The sequence below is a fragment of the Mustela erminea genome, chromosome 5 (genome assembly GCF_009829155.1).
Source record: "Mustela erminea isolate mMusErm1 chromosome 5, mMusErm1.Pri, whole genome shotgun sequence".
NCBI lineage: Eukaryota > Metazoa > Chordata > Mammalia > Carnivora > Mustelidae > Mustela > Mustela erminea.
The window spans coordinates 37,494,506-37,518,690 of record NC_045618.1 but is presented as its reverse complement, the minus strand read 5'-3'; the positions used below and the strand labels follow the sequence as shown (position 1 = coordinate 37,518,690).

Sequence of the window (24,185 nt, the reverse complement as noted above, 5' to 3'; positions counted from 1 at the left end):
GCTAAATGCAGTATGCATCTTTGATCACAGAGAAAAGACTGGTGTGAAGGACATTACTGGGAATATTGGTGATGTTTAAATATGGACAGCGTATTAGATACTAGTATTTTCCCAGTGTTAAAAGTTCTTTAATCATTGTTCTGTGATTCTGCAAGAGGCTATCTCATTCTTAGGAAAATACACAACAAATGTACAAGGGTAGAGGGGCGTGACAGTTCAGAAAACAAGGAGAGCGGGGTGCCTGGGTGGCTCAGTGGGTTCAAGCCTCTGCCTTCAGCTCAGGTCATGATCCCAGAGTCCTGGGATCGAGCCCCGCATCAGGCTCTCTGCTCAACAGGAAGTCTGCTCTGCCTCCACCCCCCACCCCCGCTCTCTGCCTACTTGTGATCTCTGTCAAATGGATAAATAAACTCTTTAAAAAAAAATAAGGAGAGCAACAAGGATGATAATGTGTGTGTACAGAGAGAAAAAAGCCTGAAACACAGCAAATAAGCAAATGAGGCTTAACGTTAGTTTATTTACCCAGATGAAGGATATATGAGTGCTCTTCTCACTTTTCTGGTACCTCTTCTGTAATTGAAGGTAAGTCAAATTTTAAAAATTTACAAAGAGAATGTTCTGTATGTCCTTACAGTGGAAAGTTGTTAGCCATAAAAAAGAAGGAAATACTGGTATGTAGGCTGGATGAACCTTGAAAACTTTATGCAAAGGGAAAGAAGCCGGTCACAAATGGCCATACATGTATTGTATGATTCCGGTTCTATAAAATGAAATATCTAGAGAGGGCAAATGCATAGAGACAGAAAGTATATTAGTAGTGCCCAGGCCCAGGGGTTGGGGAGAGGGGAAAAGGGAAAGTTCGTGATACAGAGTGGCTGCGGAACCACTACGGGGTTTCTTTTCGGGGTGATGAAAGTGTTCTGGATTTAGATATGGTGATGGTTGCCCAACTGTGAATATACGAAAATATACTAAAAAGTAAATAAAATACTACACCCTGAATAGTGCACATTACAACAGTGAATTCTGTGATATGTTAACTGTATCTTCATTAAAAAAATGTGGATGTACAAGGAAATGGGGGGACTCAAAGGAAGGCTTTCGCACAAAGCTGTCATTACCTTGCCTTCTTTTTCCCTGCTCTTTCCCTCCAAACACATATACAAACCAAAAAGGCTTAAAATTGGCACATTTTCTGTCTTTTAAAAGAGATTTCATAAAATGCCAATTGTTCCATATTTACAGTTTGTTGTTTTAACACCAAGATTTGTCATGTTTCTTAGGTAGTCCTGCTTTGCTGTGTTTCATTCACGAGTATGCACATATCTTGCTCATTCCCACATGCTCTTAAAAAATTTCTCAGGCACCCACAGTGTTGCAGTCTGCCTATGTTGGCAGTATTTACATCCTGAAAAAAATCTGCCTCTTTTCCCATTGCTGTAAGAAACAGAGCAAAACAAGGCAAAAATCCTACATTACTTTGCCATATTGGTTTCATCAGCTGTCACGTAAGAAGCATGTGATTCACTGTCTTTAAAATCAGAGATCAAAAACAGGTGGCTCACTAGAGGCACCTCTACTTAACCTGTGAATGTTTTCAACCACGCTGTCCCAGGAAAGTTCTTAGGACAGTTACATTAAACTAAAATCTCTGGGTGTTGATGGGAAGGGGTTTGTCACATTCATAGGACGATGATCAAGCCGGAGAGCTCCCTAGACATTCGTCCCTTGCCTTTCAAGCCTCCTTTGTACTTTCAAAGAATTACAAGTGTCCTATTAATCCTTTTCTTATTTATTTATTTATTTTAACAATTTATTCATTTAGTTAGTTATTTGAGAGGGAGGGAGCACAGAGGGAGAGGGAGAAGCAGACTTCCTGACAAGCAGAGACCCCGACATGGGGCTGGATCTCAGGATGCAGAGATGACCCAGGACCTGAGCTGAAGGCAGACACTTAACCGATGAAGCCACCTAGGTGCCCCTTTTTTTTATTTTTCAATAATATTTATCTTATAGAATTATTTAGAAAATAAGTCTTAGCTGAAATAATATATATTTCGGAATGTATTAATGTAAACTGTATGGATTTGAAATTCGGCTAAAGGAATCTATTGCTTATCTGACTACCCTGAACATGAGTAGCTAATTATCTTCCTTTTCCCACCAGCTTTAGAGTAGTTAATACATCTTTTTTTAAAAAATTTTATTTATTTATTTGACAGAGAGAGATCACAAGTAGGCAGAGAGGCAGAGAGAGAGGAGGAAGCAGGCTCCCTGCCGAGCAGAGAGCCTGATGCGGGGCTCCATCCCAGGACCCCGGGATCATGACCTGAGCCGAAGGCAGAGGCTTTAACCCACTGAGCCACCCAGGCACCCCTAGTTAATACATCTTAAATAAATAATGAATAAACACAATTACAGAATGTTAAGGCTTTGACATTGAATTCTTCGCAAGTATGTAATTCATTCATTCACTCAAAAATTAATTTTTTTGTTTTTAGACTTACTTACTTTGAGAGAAAGAAAGAGCAGGGTGGGGAGCCAAAAGGAGAGGGAGAGAGAATCTTAAGCACACTCTCAGCTGAGTGCAGAACCTGATCTCATTACCCTAAGATCAGGACCTGGGCCTAAACCAAGAGTCAAAGGCTTAACTGTCTGTGCCACCGAGGTACCCCACCAGACAATGTTTCTTGAGAACCTGTTATATATTAGACGAAAATAAGCAAATATCAACACAATGTTTGTTCTCATGAATTTTAGAGTCTGGAGGTGAAGACAAAATTTGATCAGATATTCACAGAAATTAACATGTAATTTCAAACTGAGACAAGTGATGAAAGAAAGGAACATGAAAACACAGAACCTGAGGTAGACTAGAGGAGGCTTCCCTGAGGAGATAAATACTGGAAATAAATACTTCAGGGAAACAAGTAGAATTTGAGTTAATTGGACTAGGACCAGAAAGAAGAGCACTCCCCAAAGAGGAAACATTTGCAAAGTCCCCATGGCAGGAAAATGTTGGAGGAAATTTTTAAAAGGCCAGTAAACTTCAAGAGCAAGGGGAGTGGTAGAGGATGAGGCAGGAGAAATCAGTGGAAATCATATTACATAGGCTTTATAGTCCATCTTTAAAAAAGTCTAACCTTTAGGGGCACCTGGGTGGCTCAGTGGTTAAAGCCTCTGCCTTCAGCTCGGGTCATGATCTCAGGGTCCTGGGATCGGGCCCCGCATCGGGTTCTCTGCTCAGCAGGGAGCCTGCTTCTCCCCTCTCTCTGCCTGCCTCTCTGCCTACTTGTGATCTCTGTCTGTCAAATAAATAAATAAAATCTTTAAAAAAAAAAAAAAAAAAAAAAAAAAGTCTAACCTTTATTATAATAACAGCGGGAAGCCATTGAAAAGTTTAATGTAAAGTGATGACAGGATGATTTCTGTGTTTTAAAAAGAGCACTCCACGCTCTGGAAAATAGTTTGGCAGTTACTTTCAGACTAAAAATGGTCTTGCCATACGACCCAGCATTTGCATTCTTGGGCATTTATCCCAGAAAAATGAAGACTTAATTTCACACAGGAATTTGTACATTAATGTTCATAATGGTTTTACTATACTTGCCAAAGAGTCGAAACTACTCATGTAGTCTTTCAATGAGTGAATGCTTTAAATGTGGTACATCCATACCATGGAATAGCATTAAGTAGTTAAAAGGAACAACACATTGACACACACGGTAACTTGGATAATAAGCAAGGAGATTCTATTGGGTGGGGAGAAAAACCTCAAAAGGATACATACTGCATGACTTCATTTGTGTAAGCCTCATTAAATAACATAATTATAAAAACGAAGAAGAGGTTAGTGGCTCTCCCTGATCTATTAGCAATGAAGGAGCTGGTGGGTGTGGTCATAAAAAGATAATACAAGGGAGTCTTGTGGGGATGGCACAGTTGAGTATCTTGATTGGGGTAGTGTTATAAAGGTGACACATGTGATAAAATCACACGCACACAAACATACACACACACACCAGGGCATGCATAACTGGTAAAATATGAATAAGCTTTATGGATTGTACCAATGTCAGTTTCTGGGTTTTGATATCATACTTATTTATTTATTTATTTTAACGATTTATTCATTTAGTAATACTGTAGTTGTACATGATGTTGACTATGGAGGAGGCCAGGGTGAGAATGCACAGGCCTTCCCTATAGCTCTTGTGAATCTAAAATAATTCTTTCAAAATAAAAAGGATCATTCTGGCTACAGGGTAGAAAATGGATTCGAATAGAGGTTAAGGTGAATGTGGGGCAAACCACTGGGTGATTAATGTATTAGTCTAGAAAAGAGATAAATGGTCATGGTTGGGATTGGGTGGTAGCCACAGAAATAGATAACAAACACATCTGAGAATTATTTAGGTGGTAAAATTTATGGAATTTATAAAATCAATGGGTGGGATAGAAGAGGTTAAAGAGAATGACTTCAAGAGTATTTTTAAGTTAAACTTTGTCCCATATTTCATTACCTTGAAAATAAGTATTCAGTTAGGACAAGATAGCAACATTTGGAAAGTACCTTTTTTTTTTTTTTTTTTTTTTAAATAGAGACTTCCAGAACCAGAGGTGCTGTTGATAGATCACTTAGGGACCCTTCCTAGGTTAAAGTGCACACGAACATTGTGTGAATAATCAGTCTGTTGCCTCTCAATGCCAATTTATCCTTCACTGCCTGCTCTGCAAAAATTAAGACAGATTCCTTAAATATTCTTCCTTTGCCAACTGGCATGATGTTATGTGTTGTCAGTAGCAGGTGCAGGAGGAAGGGACTTCCCTTCCTGTTACAGTCCTCCTCTTGGTGGGCTCCTGTAGCCCCCATGTCTTCTCCAGCATCCAGCTTCTGTAGTGCTGAGCACTTACCCAGGGCCAGGCTCCTGCAATACATGTAGCACCCAAGCCAACAGCTTCCTCTGGCACTCTCTGGTAAGATCAGAATGCAGCCTGGAGAGGGAGAGCCCCCTTCTCCGGGTGCTCCCTCTCAGCCTTAAGGGGAATGGCTCCTCCTCATACCTACTTTTCCTACCTTCATTTTTAAAAAATTATGTATTTATTTAAGTAATGTATGCACCCAGCATGAAACTTGAACTCAGGACCCCAAGATCAAGAGTCACATGCTCTACTAACTGAGCCAGTCAGGGGTCTCTGCTTTTCTAATATTCTTTAGCTTTCTTTTCACTTTTTTTTTTTCCAAGATTTTATTTATTTGACGGAGAGGGAGAGAGAGAACACAAGCAGGGGGAGGAACAGAGGGAAAGGGAAAAGCCGGATCCCTGCTGAGCAGAGACCCTCCCCGCCAACAGATGTGGGGCTGGATGCCAGGACCGCTCGGCCATTATCTGAGTCGAAGGCAGATGCTTAACCAACTGAGCCCCAGGTGCCCTCTTCTTTTGACTTCTTACTATCTAAAATCCCTCCCTACGGCAATCTCTTGCTATAATTAATAATTCTTTGTATTAAACTTAACTCTATTCAAATTACTGTGTGGTTTTGTGTCTTGATTGAATCCTAACTCATAAAGACATCTCCAAAAGTTTGCTGTTGTGATTCTCTCAATTTTGAGCATTCAACAGCCCATCTATATTTGTCAACAAAGGGCTCCTGGTGGTTGACCAGAGATTGCTGGTCTGACCACGTTTGTAATTATATCGCAAAAGGATTCAAACCAATGCTGGAAAACTCCCAAATACCTAGAATCGGATTTTTTTTTTTTTTACTTCTATTCAATTTTAAACACATTTATGATTTTAAATGTTTGAAAATAGAACTTACAGGGATATTTTCTTTTTTTTTTTTTTCCTGAAAAATAAGTTTATGTGTAAATCTAAAGCAACTTACATTGGAGTCTTTGCACTTAAACACTGTGCTACCTTCCACAATACAAACAGGCAAAGTTTGAGATGTAATATATTTAAAGCGAAAACTAAAAATTCAATATTTCAAAATATGAGACAGGAGTTTAGTAGATTGCAGACCAAGGATGGCTTCTGACAGAAATGAGTCCTTCCTTCAGCAGCATGTGATAATGTTGATCCTTTCTCTCTCTTCTTTTTCAATTGCCCTAACACTCCTGTTTTTTCATTCCTTCTCAATTTCCTTTACAGGTTCCTCTATCTCTACCTAGCCTTTAAAATGTCAGTGTTGGGGTGCCTGGGTGGTTCAGTCGGTTAAGCATATGACTTTGGCTCTGGTCATGATCTCAGAGTCCTGGCCTAGAGTCCCTCCCCACCCTACCCCACCCCAGCCAGTGCTCTCAGTTGAGCTCAGTGGGAAGCCTGCTTGTCCTTTTTCTCTCTGCCCCTCCTCCACCCTGCTTGCTTATGCTCGCTCTCTCTCTCTCTCTCAAATAAATAAAGCCCATAAAAATAAAATAAAATGAAGTAAAATAAAATATCATTGTTTCCCTGTATTCTTCCTTGGCTCTCATTTCTCATTGATCCTGGGTAGTTTATTCATTTTTAGGTAATGCCTCCTTCATTTATATCTGCAACCTAGGCCTGTTCTCTGAGCTCAAAATTCAACTTTGTGATCCAGCCTCTAGTCTCGGAGTCAGATTAGTCTCTGGGCCAAATTCGGTACACTGCCTGCTTTTATAAAATAAAGTTTTATTGGAATACAGCCATACCCACTTTACATATTGTCTATGGCTGATTTCCTACTACAATGACAGAGTTGAGTAGTTGTGACAGAGGACACAAGGGCCTGTGAAACCTATAATATTTATTATCTGGCCCGCCACAGAAAAAGTTTGTTGACCCTAAGATGTGCTTTCTATTGAGTTTAGGCATGACTGGGCATTATAGGGCATGACTGGCCCACCAACAATAGATGTACCTGAATTTCTCTGTGTGAAAGAGGGAGTGAAGATGAACTCTGGGATTCATAACCAAGTGTCATGGATAAAGACTATAACAGCAAAGTGAAGGGATATTTTTGTTAGGATTCTGTCATACTGGAGGCCTAAGGAATATCATGCAAAATTCTCATTGCTGTAGAATCACATAAAGAATATTTAGAGACAAATTTCCAGACCTCATTCTCAACAATCCTGACTCAGTAAATCTGGGGAGGGATTTGGGAATCTGAAATTTTAGAATGCCCCCCAAGTAATTCTGGTATGTAACAAGTAAGTAGTCAGAATCTGGAAGTCAAATCGATCTAAAAATCCATCGCTGGGTAAGATGGTCTTTTTATTCTTGATGAATCATTAAAAAGAGGCCAATTAGTTTCTCTTGATTTACATATTATTTCTGAGTCTCTAGCTTTAAGGCAATTACAATAAAGAAGTCAAAATCTCTCAGCAATGATTTTGCTCAACCACTCTCGTTGCACTAGGTTTATATAAAGAAAACTCTACATTTCCATATTGACTGATAGTGTAAGACCAATTTGCTTTGTCATAGAACTAGCTTAGGCTTTATCACACTCAAGAAACCCCTATCAATCCTGTCATCCCAGGACCACTTCCAGTCTGTTTATTCATGCATTCATTCAACAGCAACAAAAAATTCTGAATACTTGCCAGTCACTGTTAGGTACCAGAGGATATAGCAGTGAACTGGATAAAATTCCTACTGCAGGGAGCTTACCTTCTAGCTGCTGGGGGTGGGGTGGGGTGGGGAGGAGGATGGGCTTCTCTTTAGACCTGCCTCCAGTACAAAATTTTCCCCAGCCTATCCTAGTCTGGATCTTCCAATGAGAAATTTTCTCAAAACTTAATAGAGAAAGGGTAAAATGTGTTCCCTGGACACACCCTGTCCTTTTAAAGCCGATTCTGAGGCTATGGTGCTTGCCTGTTAATGTAGTTGCTAAGACTATCCATTGGCTTCGTGTTTACTTCTGTTCTTTCTGATACTGTATGTGTAGCTGAGTGAGTTTCGAGTCTAGTCTCAGGAGGGATGACACTCCTTTTGGAGTTAGTCCTCGTATGATTAACGAGTACTTTTCAGTGATACTAACATGAAAATAAGCCCAGTGTCTCACCTGATTGAAGATTAGAGGCTGCACCTACGGATTCTCTTTAGTGGGATTACTGGAAAACCTAACAAATAGGGACAAGTTTTGTAAAAGGAAGTCAAAGAATGTCAGAGCTAGAAGGGACCTCAGAGATGCAGCCCCACTGCCTTTGAAAGATCCTAAGTCTGAGACTCAGAGAGGTCACCTGGGTTGCCTCAGGACACACAGCCCAATTGATGGATGTGAATCAGTGATCACATCGAACGTACAAATCTCACTAGTGTTCCTTCTCCTAAAATGTAACGTCTGAATCAGGTCCGGTCTTCTCACCGCTCCCACCCATCCTCCTTTCTTGTATGAAATTCTTCATCGCTCTTTCTCGAAGAGCCGAGTCATTAAAACTTGAAGTTGGGGCATTCAACAAACAGGTGTCCAGACCACGGACACGGAGCCTGAGCATGGGGATCTCCACACGCCGGCCGAGAACTCTCCAGCTCCCGCGTACAAAGTTTGCTCGGATCCTACGTTTCTCTTTCAGATCCCTGGCTGCGAGGCCAAGATGCCTGCTGTGGCCTCCGACGAAGTTCGGAGATGCCATTTCCTCACAGGAGCGTGGCCCGGGCCGGCCAGCCGCAGAGCCGAACGTCCTCAGGCCCGGAGGGCGGCGGGGGAGGCCGGGCGCGGGGCTGGGCGGGGCGGCCCCTCGGCGCGCGACGGCCCGCCCCGGCTGCCAGAGCCGCGGGCCCGCGAGTCCCGGCGCGGAGCGAGAGGCGCGCGCGGGCCGTGGGGGCTGGGCCGAGGCGGAGCGCGAGACGGCAGCGGCGGCGGGCGCCGCGGGACCAGGCAGCGGCCCCCGCCCCCCGAAGTCCGTCCCCGCGCGGGGCTGGGGAGCTCAGGGCGGGGAAGCCGCGGGGCCGCGCCACGTCCCTCGCCCGCCCCAGAGCGGGTTTTGCAGGCGACTCCAGGCTGGGGGCTTTTGTGTCTGCGACTCGGGAGCGGCGAGAGCGCGGACCTCCTCCTCAGAGGGCGCTGTGAGTGCGCCGCCAGGGCCCGGCCACCCGCCTCCTGCCTCCCCTGTCAGCGGCTCCCGAGGCGGCGGCGGCGGCGAGGAAGAAGGAGTGGGAGGAGGCGGCGGCGGCGGCGCACTCGTCCTCCGCACATGCCGGCCCCGGGCGGGGGGCCGCCCCCAGGCCGCGCTCCCGGCCGCCGCCGCTGAGCTCGGCCAGCCCCCGCACGCCGCCCGGCCGCCCCGAGGCCTCGTCTTCCTCCCAAACTTTGCAAAGTCGGCCCGCGTCCCCGCCGCCCTCGGCCGCGCCTCGGCTCGGAGGCTCGCCTCGCAGCCGCAGCGGCCCCGCGAGGAGGAGGAGCCGCCGCCGCAGCATCAAAGAGACCGAATTCCCGCGGCCTGGGGGGGAGTCATGCTTTGCGGTCTGTAATGTCAGCAGAACAGGAGAAGGATCCCATTTCGCTGAAGAGAGTTCGAGGTAACCGGGAAGGGCACGGGATTGGGGGATTCGGGGTGAGTGGGGTGCGCGGGGGCCGCGTGCCCGGCCGCTGGGAGGCCACGGGGCTCTGTCCGGGCCTAACTCCGCGCAGCCCGCGCGTCCCGCCTGAGCCCCGGGGCCGAGGCTGCGTTTCGAGGCGCGCGGCCCCGGAGCCCGCTCGCCCCAGACACCCGCGCGGAGCCCTCGCCTCCGACTTTGTGTTAGGCGGCAGTTGAAGCCGCGCTCAGCATCCCTCCGTACCCCGCTCCTCTCCCACCTTAGCTCGTTCGCAAGACAGCACAATAGGCACCTCGAAGGGGGAGAAAGAAACACCCCCTCCCCGGCAGAGACCACGATCGGTGCCCACCCCCCCAAAAAGTAAGTTGGGCTGCTCAAGAGTTGACGCTTTGAGGAAGGTGTACCGGGCCTTCGAGTCTCTCCCAGCCCCCTTCCCACCCCCAAAGGCAACAAATATACAGCGTATTTTCCTTGGGTTGAAGAGGAGACACTATATAAATTCAAAAGGCATTTTCTTTATGGGCTTCTGGATAAGAATCAAATCGCCTAAAATCAATTTTATACGTGATTGGTTTGCGTGTTCCTTGCACACTAGTTAGGAAATTTCCTGCTGCCTTACTATCGAAGAAAAATCGGAGGGAACGCCGTACCAGACAAAAGATAATGCGTGTAAGTTCACAGATGCCAAATAGCGGCTGGAAATTTGGGGGATATCCTCCAGCTTTTATTTTCAACTCTAAATGGGGGTAAGGCTGAAAGTCCCAAAGTTGAAATAACACTGTTCATTAAGCAAATATTTATTGAACATGTACTGTGTGCTGTGCACTGTTCTTGGCACTGGGGTACAACGGTGAACAAAGCAGGGAGAGTCTTCACCGGGTAGCAGTTCACACTCTAAAGAGATAATGAACAAAAGATAGAGAATGTCAGATAGTAAGTGCTCTGGAGATAAACAAAGCAGGTAAAGTGGTTAGGAAATACATAAGGGGTGGAGAGGTATAGGTTATGTGTAAGAGGACTGATCTAGAAGATGATGTTTGAGCCAGGACCAAAGGAAGTGATAGACCAGAGCCATATGGGTATGCGTGGGAAGAGCAGTCTCAGCGAAAGGAACAGCGAGTGCAAAGGCCCTGGGTCTGGAACTTGCTGAGTGTATTCAAGCAACAGCAAAGAACTTTTGGTAACCGGCAGAGAGTGAGCAAAGGGAGAGTAGTATGAGCTGAGGAGAAAAGGTGAGAAGAGGTATATATATTATTTATTTGAGAGAGCATGCATGCGCACGAGGGGAGGAGGGGCAGAAGGAGAGGGAGAAGCAGACTACCCGCTGAGCAGGGGCTCAATTCCGGACTCTGAGATCATGACCTGAGCCCAAGACAGACACTTAACTGACTAAGCCACCCAGGCACCCCAGGAATTATATTTTTAGCAGGGTTTCTCTGGCTGCCCTGTGGAGAATAGACTGTGGGGGAACAAGGGGTGAGGCAGGGAAGCTAGTTAGGAAGCTACTGCAATAATCCTTTCATCCAAACAGGATAAAGTGCTTTATAAATCAGTAAGTAGTAAGGTAAATTTCCAGTTGACTTTAAGAGATGTAGAGATCAAGAACCACAGTCATTCATCTATGTTTTTGTTCCATGTGACTACAGATTAATCCCAGAGAACCGGATTGTAACACAGTGACAATGTGTTGATGATCCAAAAGACATCACTTTTGTATTTAGGTAAAGATTGATTTTCTTAGCCATTTAAGCAAAAACATAATTTAGAGCAGAATATTGTTTTTAAGAGCGCATGCATGCTCTCTCAGAATATTGTTTTTAATACCAGCATAGGTTTTCTATTGCAGTTTCCTTTTCTGTTTGTGGTTTTGAGTTGCCAAACCCTTTAAGGAATAGACCTTTCTGAAATAACAGTTATTCCTCTGATATTTTTGCCCTGTTATTTTGCTGATTATTATAAATTACTTTGGGGTTGAAGGAAAAGAAAGAGAGTTCTCAGGTTTATACCTTTGAACTCAATTATTATCAGTCTTAATCAAATGTAATTTTAAATAAAATGGATGGATATTTTGCTGTAGATCAAGAGCACGGATCTATCTTTATTTTGTTCCAGCTACTGCTTTTAAGTTTGGTGCCTTAGCTGTGTGTAGTCGGCTCAGGTGTCAACTCAAGAATATTCTGCAAGTTAAGTACCAGAATAAAAGGCAAAGAAAGCACTTTTCAAAATGAAAAATCACAATGAGGAAGAGTTTTTTTTTATAATAAGTCACTTTGTAGTGACTATAGCATTAATTTTTAAAATATTTTGGATTATTTTATAAAAGGTACCAGAATATCTATATGAGTGATTCTGAAACACAATTCAGCTGAACTTGACTGCTCTGCAACTGTTTGTTGTAATTTATATCCTAAGACATGCAGGATGTGGTCTTTGCAGAATACAAACTGTGAACAGTGCTTCTTAAACTGTTTACCATCTACCAATGTATACAGACAGACTTTTAAATAGTTATGTGTTTGTTTCATGTGTATTATAAAAAATATAAGTCATCAAACCTCTTGTTTAGTTTAAGGCTAAGATACACACACACAATTTCAATTTGAAGAAATTATTAAGCAAACAGTGTCACAGATGGAACTCAGATATGACAAAATTATGACAACATGACTAAGGACTTTACAGTAGTATGCTTTGTAGACCAAAAGTATCATATCCCCTGGGATATTTATTAAAAATGTAGGTTTCTGGGCCCACAGAATCAGAATTTCTGGGTGATTTCTCTACATCTTTAACAAGATCCCGTGTGTTCCTTATGCCTACTAAGGTTTGAGACCCAATGATGGTAGGCCTAGATTGAAAAGGTGAGTGGACAAGAGGAAGCTGATTTGGGGGTCTTCTAAACCTGTCCTGATATTTTAATATTAGATTCAGAATTGCTATTTAGTGGCAATGTATCTTACTCTTATTTTCTACCAGTTGTTACCATCCTCCGCCCCTCAGCCCTTGATTATAAGAAAGATCCATGAAGATAGGTACAATATCTTGGTTATCTTACTATTTCTCCCCTCATTGTTTTGCCTGCAGTATATGCCAAATGAATGAATGAGTGAATACATGAAGTAACTCATTCATATATTTATGCTGATTTTTTATTGTCTGTTCTCTTAAAATGTTACCTGTCATCCTTATTTTAACCAATATTCCCATTATGCAGTATTCTCAGAACTCTTAGGTGTTGATCTGATCACAATATAAATTCATTTATTCAGCAAATATTTATTGAGCAGTCATAGCACTAGACAGTGGAAATATTGATTAGGAAGACATAATACTGTTTTCAAGAAGTCTTTAGGATACAGACAAATAAGTAGTTAGAAAGAGCATGAGAAGTGCTGTGATCATCTATAGGAAATAATGGAACCTATAACCTATCTTTAAGGGAATCAAGGAATGCCTTCTGGAGAAGTGTTCTAAGTGTTCTAAGAAGCAGTGAGTGTTCCTTTGTGGAAATGATGTAGAAAAAGCAGCAAAGACAGTGGGGATGAGAAAAAGGTTTAGTAAGTCAGCAGTGGTTTTATAAAGTCACTTCTGGGAAAAAGCACATTTTCAAGTAGTAAAAATTGAGAGATAAAAATGTGATGTAAAGAAGCATGGTGGTAGAAAGACATAGCTAGTAGGTTGGAAGGATACAATTAAGAGAAAGTGTCTTTTTTTTTTTTTTCCTTTAAAGATAGGCAAACATACTGGTAGACTTACAAAAGAACCTGAGAGGGGAGAAACTGAAAAACATCAGAAGAGAGGATAATTCATTAATAAAACATTCAATACATGTTTTTGAATATGTACCATGTGCTAAGCATTCAATGTGGGAAGCTAGAGGTGAGACAGAAAAGGCTTCTTTCTCATAAGTCACATCTCTGCAGGTGAGAGAAGGGAAATAGAATGAAATGAAGAGGTAGTCATGGAGAAAAAAAGAGCGAAGAAAGAAATTTAGAGGTGAAGAAGGAAGTTGAACATTCATTCCAGATGAAGTGTTTTTAAATAGAGTTAGGCATGGCATTGGAGATGTTGGGATTTGGTTTAGAATGGGATAATAGCATAGACATATCATAAAAGTAGTAAAAATATACTTGTAGGCCATGTTGAATGAATGTATGGAGGATTTGAATTCAGACTGGAGATGAAACTTAATTTAGGTAGACATAAAGTGGAGGGGAGGAGCCAATCGAAGTCCAAAGGAAAGATTTTAGGGGGTTTTGCTGTTTTATTTTTTAATAAAAAAGGCTAAACATTATCAGGAAAATAAGGAAAATAAAGGCTAAACATTATCAGGAAAGTAGTTTGATTTTCAACACCTTGCATGAATATCCCCCTGAGGTGTTTCAGTGTGCACAATGGATATACATGGTTTGGAACTGAGGAAAGTGGGCTGAGCCAGAAATAGAGATCTGGAAGTTATCAGTAAACAAGTAAACTAATTGATGCCTTGGGAGTAGATAACTCACTTGGGAGAGTGAAAAGTGAGAAGAGAAAAGCAGTGAGAAAAGCAACTTTGAAACTAGTATTTAGAAGACAAAGGGTGAAAAGAGGACTCTGAAAAGCAGAATGTGAAAGAATAGCCCAAGAGGTAGAAGGAAAAACCAAAAGAGGAGAGAGTCACAGAAATGTAGAAGGAAGAAAAGATTTATGAGGGGAAGATAAATGAATTTTGTTTTTAGTCCGTTGATTGAAATGTATTTATCTGTGAGATGTCCAGTGTGCTCTTCCTCCCACACTCCCTGTCTTGGTGAACATCATTTATCCAGGGACCCAAACCCATCTTCCACTCCCAGCCAACACTTTCCCAAAGTCCTAGAATACCTGTCTCCTTTCCACATTTTGAACCCACCATCTCCTTGACTTTTCTTTTCTTTTTTTTTTTTTAAAGATTTTATTTATTTATTTGTCAGAGAGAGGGCGAGAGCGAGCACAGGCAGACAGAGTAGAAGGCAGAGTCAGAGGGAGAGGGAGAAGCAGGCTCCCTGCCGAGCAAGGAGCCCGATGTGGGACTCGATCCCAGGACGCTGAGATCATGACCTGAGCCGAAGGCAGCTGCTTAACCAACTGAGCCACCCAGGCGTCCCCCCCTTGACTTTTCTATAACCACTTCTTTAGTTTAGACTTCATCTTTTTTATTATTATCATAGGCCTCTCACTGGTTTCCTGGCCTCCCGTCTTGTCCCTCTTAATCCATTTTCCACATTGCTACTGCTGATGATTAAGAACTACTATCTATTGAGTACTTACCAAGCAGCTTGTTAATTGTTTTAAATGGATGTCTTGTTTAAACCTCTCAAGAACCCTTTGAGTTAGATGTTACTGTCATTCTAGGTTTACAGTTGGCTGACTAAAGCTCAGAGAGGTCAAGTACTGTGTGGTTAAATAACACTCAAGTTTACCTAGTTAGTAAGTGACAAAGCTAGAGCTAAACTCTATGCCTGAAAGTCTTAGTTAACTGTGTTTCATTGCCAGTGTGCTCTAAAACACAATTCAGTCATGTTACTTTTTTTTTTTTTTTTTTTTTTTGGTAAAACTCTTTAGTTGTTCCCCATTATCTTTGGATAAAAATCCAACCTTCTCATATTGGCTCTTTTTTTACTTGGTCCAGGCCTACCCCTTAGTTCTCTAATCTTCATATTCCATGAAACGGTCTCCTGTCCAGGTGTGAGATAATCACATTCCCTTTTTAGAGGTTCTCATGGTTTCTCTTGCCTTTAAACCTTTCTCGCACATTCTGTTCTGTCTGGTAGGCTTGCCCTCTTTTTTCCTCACCTTTGGTAGAATACCCATCCTCACGGCTTCAGCTTTGTTGAAACCTCCTGGGATGTCTTTTCTGATATTCCTCCCTCAGTCACAATTAGATGGGACCTCCTTATGTTCCCTCCATATCTTGTGCTTTGTCTATCATAATATTTATTGCATTAAATTTAAGAATTCCAAAAAAAGAAAGAAAGAAATTGTTTTCTGTAGATTATGGGATCCTTATAGGGAGGAATTACTATTTTTTAAATTTATCTGTTTACTTTTAAAATCAGAAATAGAATATACGTTGAAAAATACACATTCTAAAATATAAAAGGTAATGTGACCAACATTCACTTTTAGGTGTATTTAATCAATTAATAAGTAAAAGACAGCATATTTTTTCTTGTTTTGATTAGGAGTGGATATGAACGGAAAAGAAAGTACTCTCCCTTTATGGAAAAGACAATGAACCAAAAAAAATTATAAAAGCAGAAACCCCTCATATTTCACAATTTTGCCGAAACAGAAAGGTATAAGCTGTTTATTATGTGATTTTTATGAATATTTGCAGGTTTTTTCTCCTTTAGTTTTGAAGTTTTTTGTTTGAAAATTTGGTTGACTTTGTTCATAAAATAAGTTTGTTATTAGAGTCATTATTGTATAGAGTCAGCTTCACACATGAGTGCTATCTACCCACCCTCCATAAGTTTACATCCGTTAGCAACTTTAAACCTCATGCACCTCAGTAATAGAAAGATCATTAGTCTGGGGAGAACAGCTGGTACAGGAACCACAAATATTTGGAACCTTAAATCACAGATGTTGAGGGTTTTCAGAATTTAATATTTATTACATGCCCAGATTGATCTAGGTTCTGAGCATCACATGGCAGACATTTTCTGCCTTACATTCTAAAAGAGTATAATGGCATTTTCATTTCAATCATATAAGGTCATTTCTTTTTTTTAATTTAAATTTTTTTGTGTTCCAAGATTCATTGTTTATGCACCACACCCAGTGCTCCGTGCAATACGTACCCTCCTTAATACCCACCACCAGGCTCACCCATCCTCCCACCCCCCTCCCTTCCAAGGCCATTTCTTATAATACTGTATTGACATATAAATTCATAATATTTTCTTTCAATGGTAGAGACCAGTGTTACAGAAGTGCATGTTTCAGGTGAAGGCAAAGCTGTTAGTTAAGATATTCACATCCATAGTAAATGATGGAATAAACTGACATTATATCCCAGACTTCTGTGCTATTATGAAAAATTGATATTTTCCACTGAATGTGTTGACAATGCTTGATATGAGATCTTTTGATAGGGCATTAAATACTATAGAAACTGAAATGAAGTGAGATTATGGTATAGTTTAGTTGAAAGGAGAGCAAAATGAAAACTAATATTTGAGAGTCCACTGTGTGCCAGGCAGTACAGTTAAGCACTGCCTAGTCAGTTCAGGCTGCTGTAACAGAATACCATGGACTGGGTGGCTTATAAACAATAGCAATTTATTGGGCACAATTCTGGATGCTAGGAGAGCCAAAGGAGCTCTCCCAGGTCTGTTTTATAAGGACACTAATTCCATTCATTAAGGCAGGGACTAGTCACCTCCCACAGTCCCTCCTCCAAGAACCATCAAACTGAGGATGTCAACACGTAAATTTTTTGGGAGGGACGGAGACTTGGTTTCTGTCATTTAATCAGCATAGTAATTAGAATGCATACTTACTTGAACTACTTTTGAAGTAAAGCTTTTTTTGAAGGGAAAAAATGTAAAATATAAAAAAAATTATGGAATATAGTTGACACAGTGTTACATTAGTTTCAGGTATACAACATGGTAATTTGACAACTCTATACATTACACTATTTTCACTACAAGTGTAGCTACCTTCTGTCACCATATATTGCTATTACAATCCTCTTGTTGACTGTATTCCCTATGTTGACCTTTTATCCCCCAGACTTATTCATTCCATCACTGGAAGCCTGAATCTCCCACTCCCCTTCACCCAGTTTTCCCTTCCTCCCATCCCCTCCCCTCTGCCAACCACCAGTTTTTTCTCTGATTTTTATGGGTCTGTTTTTGTTTTTCTTGTTTGTTTTGTTTTTTAGATTCCACATAAAAGTGAAATCGTATGGTATTTGCTTTTCTCTGTCTGGCTTACTTCACTTAGCATAATGCCCTCTAGGTCCACACATGCTGTCCTAAATGGCAAGATCTCATTCTTTTTTATGGCTGAGTGATATTCCGGTGTGGGGAGTGTGTGTGTGTGTGTGTCCATATCCCATCTTCTTTATGCATTCATCCAGCAGTGGACACTTAGGTTGCTTCTGTATTTTGGCTATTATAAATAATGCTGCAGTAAACATAAGGGTGCATATGTTTTTTCAAATTAGTGTTTTTCTTTTCTTTGACTAAACACTCAGTAGTGAAATTAATGGATCATATTGTGTTTCTATTTTTAAATTTTTAGGAAACTTCCATAGTGTTTTCCATAGTGGCTGCAACAATTTGCATTACCACCAGCAGGACCCAAATGTTCCTCTTTCTCCGAATCCTTGTCAACACTTATTTCTTGTCTCTTTGATACTAACCATCCTGACAGGTGTAAGGTGATATCTCATTGTGGTTTTGATTTGTGTTTCCCTGATGATTAGTGATGTAGAGTATCTTTTTGTATGTCTGTTGGCCATATATATGTCTCCTTTGACAAAACGTTCATGTCTTCTATCCATTATTTTAAATCATCGGGGTTTTTTTGTTACTGAGTTTTGTTACTGAGTTGTGTAAGTTCTTTCCTTATGATATTAAGCCCTTATGAGACATGTTATCTGTGAGTATCTCCCATTCAGTAGGTTATCTTTTCCTTTTGTTGATGGTTTCTTACACTGTGCGAAAGGTTTTTATTTTGGTGTAGTTTCAATAGTTTATTTTTGCTTTTGTTTCCCTTGCTTTAGGAGGCATATCTAGAGAAATGTTGATATCAAAGAATTGCTATCTGTTTTCTTCTAGGAGTTTTGTGGATTCAGGTCTCACATTTAGGTTTTAATCCATTTTAAATTTGTTTTGTTTATGGTGTGAGAAAGTGGCTGCATTTCATTATTTTTCATGTGGTTGTCCTCAGTTTTCCCAGCACCATTTATTGCAAGACTATTTCCATATTTAAAAAAGATTTATTTATTTATTTGAGAGAAAGAGAGTGTGAACAGGAGAGGGGCGGTGGGGTGGGGGGAATCTCAAGCAAACTCTCTGCTGAGTGTAGAGCAGGGCTTGATCCCACAATGCTGAAATCATGACCTGAGCTAAATTAAGAGGCTGACACTCAACCAACTGAGCCACCCATGCAGCCATTGAAGACACTATTTTTTTTATCATTACGTATTCTTGCCTTCTTTGCATACAGTTGGCCGTATTAGCATGGGTTTATTTCTAAGCTCTATTCTATTCTGTTGATCTTTGTGTCTGTTTTAGTGCCAGTGCCATATTGTTTTGATTACCACAGCTATTTTAGTATAGCTTGAAATCTGGGATTATGATACCTCCAGCTTTGTTCTTCTTATTCAAGGTTACTTTGGCTGTTTAGGCTCTTTTGTGGTTCCATACAGTTTTGGGGATTATTTGTTGTAATTCTCCAAAAAATGCTATTGGTATTTTGATAAGGATTGCATTGAATCTGTTGTTGCCTTGGGTAGTATGGACATTGTAACAATATTAAGTCTTCCATCCATGAGCGTGAGTATCTTTCCATTTGTTTGTGCTATCTTCAGTTTTTTTCAACAGTGTTTTATAATTTTCAGAGTAAACATCTTTTATCTCCTTGGTTAAATTTATTCCTGGTATTTTATTCTTTTTGGTACAGTTGTAAATTGAATTATTTTCTTGATTTTTGTTGTTGTTTGGTTGTTTTCTTCATTTTTCTGCTACTTCGTTATTAGTGTATAGGAACACAACTGATTTCTGAGTATTAATTTTGTATCCTGAAACTATACTGAGTTCATTTGCTACTTCTAATAGATTTTTGGTGGAGTCTCTAAGGTTTTCCATGTATAGCATTACATATTATCTGCAAATTGTGATGGTTTAACTTCTTCTCTACCAATGTGGATGCCTTTTATTTCTTTTTCTTGTCTGACTGCTATGGCTGGAATGTCCAGTACTACGTTGAATAAAAGCAGTGAGAGCAGACAACCTTGTTTTTTTTCTGATCTTAGAGGAAAAGCTCTCAGTTTTTCATCGTTGAGTATGATGTTAGCTTTGGGTTTGTCATATATGGCCTTTATTATGTTGAGGTATGTTCCCTCTAAACCCACTTTGTTGAAGGTTTATATCAGGAAAGATGTTGAATTCTGTCAAATCCTTTTTCTGTGTCTACTGAAATGATCATATGGTTTCTACCCTTCATTTTGTTAGTGTGGTGTATCATGTTGATTGCTTTGCAGATGTTGAACCATTCTTGGTGGTAAGTGATCCTTTCAATGTATTATTGAATGTGGTTTGCTAATATTCTGCATCTGTATTCGTTGGTGATACCAACTGGTTTGTAATTGTGTTTTGTTTTGTTTTGTTTGTGTCATGTTTGGTTTTGGTATTAGGATCATGTAGGCCTTGTAGAATGTGTTTGGAAATTTTCCTTCTATTTTTTTCGGAATAGTTTGAGGAGAATAGGTGTTAACTCTTCTTTGGTAGAACTCACCTGTGAATCCATCTGATCCTGAACTTTTGTTTTTTGGAAGTTTTTTTGATTACCAGTTCATTTTCATTGCTAATAATTGGTCTGTGTTCAGATTTTTTATTTCTTTTTGGTTCAGTTTTGGAATGTTGGTTGTTTTTAGAACTTAACCATTCTAGGTTGTCAAGCTTGTTGCATATAATTTTTTGAAGTAGTCTCTTATAATTCCTTGCATTTCTGTGGTGTTAGACACTTAATCAACTGAGCCATGTAGACACCCCATAATTTTCTTACTTTTAATTATGGCCTTTTCTTTTCCATTTAGAGAAGTCCCTTTAACAATTCTCACAAGGCTAGCTTAGTGGTGATGAACTCCTTTAACATTTATGTGTCTGGGAAACTTTATTTCTCCTGAATTCTGAATTTCTGAATGATAATCTTGCTGGCTAGAGTATTCCTAGTTGTAGGTTTTTCCTTTCATCACTTTGAATAGATAATGCTTCTCTCTTTTGGCCTAAAAAATTTCTGTTAAAAAATCAGCTGATAGATTTATGGGATTTCTCTGGTATGTAACCATTTTCATTTCTCTTGCTGCTTTTAAAATTGTCTTTAATCTCTGATATTTTAATTATTATATGTCATTGTGTGGACTTCTTGGAATTCATCTTGTTTGGGATTCTAGAATTACTGAAGCTGGTTGTCTGTTTCCTTCCCTGTAGCTGGGGAAGTTTTCAGCTATTATTTCTTCAAATAAGTTTTCTGCCCCCTTTTCTCTCTCTTCTCCTTTGGGGACCCTTATAATACAAATGTTTGTGCACTTGATATTGTCCAAGATCTCCTTTAACCTATCCTCATTTTTAAAAGAAATAATTTTTCTTGGGGTGCCTGGGTGGCTTAGTTGTTAAGTGTCTGCCTTGGGCTTAGGTCATGATCCCAGAGTCCTGGGATCGAGCCCCACATCGGGCTCGCTGCTCGGCGGGAAGCCTGCTTCTCCCTCTCCCACTCCCCCTGCTTTGTTTCCTCTCTCACTGTGTCTCTCTTTGTCAAATAAATAAATAAAATGTTTTTAAAAAGTTATTTTTTCTTATTGCTATTTATGTTGGGTTCTTCCCATGACCCTATCTTCTAGATTACTGATCCATTCTTCTACATCCTCTAATCTACTGTTGATTCCCTCAAGTTTTTACAAAATGTGAAGTTAAAAAATGAAAATTTAAAGGACATAAAAGGCATACCACTATCTAGTGTACAGAACAATGCCCTCACTTCCTTTTTAAGGACTTGAGGCTGAAATAGATTCTTTAATAGAAGAAATAAAAAGGTGGAATATATATATAATATATAATGTAATTAGAACAAAAACATATAAAAGCCCTAAAGCAAATAATCCATAGTTTATAAAAATAAAAATTATAAATAGAAAAAATAATTATACTTCCAATAGATTTCATATAAAAGAATAACTTGTAGATTCTTTAGATGGGAAAAAATTGCCTTGTCTAATAGATGACATCTCTAATAAGACTATGAAGAGGCATATACTTCAACTTCCAGCTCCAGGTAAAGTTTAAAGGGTAAAGGAGAGATAAGATAATTATTTCATTTAATTGAGATTGAGTGGCATAATGTAGGGTGATAATATCTACAGAGATAAAGTTTCTTTGCTTTCTTAAGACAAGAGAGGCTTCTTTTTTCCGTTTTTGTCTTCACCCTTTCGCATGTCTTTTCCTCTTGTGAATTCAGAGGTCACTGGGCAGGTAGGAGTGAAGAGATAAAGAGATTCAAGTATTAACAGATTAAAAGTGTAACAGTGGCCAGTGTTAACAATGAGCTTTGACAGTTTCCTTTTTCTTGGTTCTCAGCTCCTGACTGAGTAATGATTTACTTGCAGAGTTAGCTGCGCTGGATTATAGAGCAGCTGGAGAGAAGCTTTGGTACCAAAAGTTCTTAGGGCAATGTAATTGACTAGCTCCACAGCCACTACTTTCCTGTTCCTTGGATTCTGACCTTTCACTACTTTTAAAGAGTGAGAATCATGGAAATTCTTGGTAGCTTGTAGTCTAATTAGGCCTTAGGTCTATGATTCTGATCTAACACAATGATTACCTCACTGAGAAGAACTACCAGTATTACAGGTAGCAGGAGGAAGGACCCAGGTAAGGCAAAGTGTCAGAACCATTGAAAATGTTATATAGTTCACTCTTTAGATGAACAATAAATGGAGCAACAGACACCAGTGGAACTTGAAGATTTGCTTTATGGAGGGAAATGTTATACTCTTAAATAAAAAATTAATACCATAGAAGTCATATTCTAAAAAGAATTTAAGGTGGTTTTACTCACAGATTACTTGAAAATTATGTTTATTTAAATAGTTGCAAGTGTCAAAGCCTTGTCTTACAGTGAATACAAGTAATTGTTGTTAAATTTTTGGAAAGTGAACAGAGATGTACATACCATTAATTGAAAGTACTTTCTGTCCATCTTTAAATTACAACATTTAATTGGAAAATTATAGTTATTCAGTATTCTTAATGCTCTGAGTGAGAGTTTATATATTCTAGATTGGAGATTAGAGACTAAATTAATAGTAATTGTTTTTATTTTTAGGAATTGGAGTTTTCTTTTTATATTTTTGTTATAATGAAATATCCATGACAGATGTTAGGAAATACAGGACTTTGTTGTTTGGTACCTTTATTTATATAACCACTTTATTATTTGACCTCTAAAATCATTGCTGATTCTTTTTCTCTACCACACCCATCAGAATTTCTAGGTATTCGTATTTGAGAACAGCACATTTCTTGTCTCAGCATGTCAGTGTAACAAATACGATTTGTTAATATGGAATCATCAATTCACTTTATATGGTCTACTGAATAGTTATAAATTAGTAATAGATTCAGTCATTTCTGAACCATGAAATTTTAAATCAATGACTTTGAGGGGTGGATTGGATCTCACTGTTAGTTCTTTACTTAACATCTACTGAAATGGGATTACTACCACATCAAAGAATTTAAAATAGGGGTTCCTTTAGTTTGAACCTGAAGTTTTCATTTTTGTCTTTTGTGGTCCACTGAGGAAGACAGTATGTTTGTAAGATTTTAGGGAGGCAAACTAGTATCTTAGAAGTATATAATCTTTGTTTACCCAGACACCAAAAGAAAGAAAGATAAATTGGAGTTCATCAAAATTAAAAACTTACATGTGTCAGAGGACACTATTAAAGTGAAAAGACATCCCACATATTGGAAGAAAATCTTTGCAAATCTTATAACTGATAACAGTCTAGTATCCAGAATACATATAGAATTCTTACAACCTAACAAAAAAGATAACTTAACTGAAAAATAGATAAGTGACTGGAGTAGGCATTTCTTCAAAGGAAAAATATGTATAGATGATCAATAAGTATATGAAAGGGTGTTCAACGTCACTAGTAATTTTGAAAATGCAAGTTAAAATCGCAAAGAGATACCAGTTTATAATTTCTAGAATGGCTACATTTAAAATACAAGCAGAGGAGAGTCAGTCAGTTGAGCATCGGAGTCTTGGTTTCTACTCAGGTCATGATCTCAGAGTTATGAGATTCTGCTCTGCGTCAAGCTCTGTGCTTAGCTGGGAATCTGCTTTAGATTCTCTCTCTGCCCATACCCCCGCTCTTTCTCTCTCTCAAATAAATCTTTAAAAAATAAAGTTAAATTAAAAAGAAACAAAATAAGTGTTGGGGAGGATGTGAGGAAATTGGACCCTCAAACTTAGCGGGTGGGAATGTTGGATGGTGTAGCTGCTATAGAAAGCAGTAGGGCAGTTCTTCAAAATGTTAAACTTAAGAGATACCATACTGCCCAAAGATTCTATTACCAGATATATACCCAAGAGAATTGAAAACAAATGTTATATAAAAACTTGTACACAAGTACTCATAACAGCATTATTCTTAGTAGCCAAAAAGTAGAAACAACCCAAATTGTTCACCAGCTGATCAATGGATAAATTTAATGTGGTATATCCATACAAGGGAATATTATTCAGCCATAAAAAGGAAATAATACATACTATAACATGGATAAACCTTGAAAATATTGCTCTAGTTTAAGTGAAACAAGATACAAAAAGGCACATATTGTATGATTCCTTTTATATGGCATATCCAGAATAGACAAAAATATATAAGTAGATTCATGATTGCCAGGGCCTGGG

General features: G+C 39.7%; 1 protein-coding gene across 2 annotated transcripts in view; it reads left to right on the top strand.

The window, feature by feature from the left end:
- The first annotated feature begins 9,328 nt into the window (after positions 1-9,328).
- Positions 9,329-24,185, top strand: part of PYGO1 (pygopus family PHD finger 1) — a 29,250-nt gene continuing 14,393 nt past the window's right edge. Inside the window, exon 1 of one of the 2 annotated variants that reach the window (XM_032342632.1) lies at positions 9,329-9,491. In XM_032342632.1, the coding sequence (XP_032198523.1) occupies positions 9,443-9,491 (49 nt within the window). In that variant the 5' untranslated portion in view covers positions 9,329-9,442. Of the gene's footprint in view, positions 9,492-19,329; positions 19,482-24,185 lie in introns of those variants that run through there. The other variant, XM_032342631.1, reaches the window with a different exon arrangement.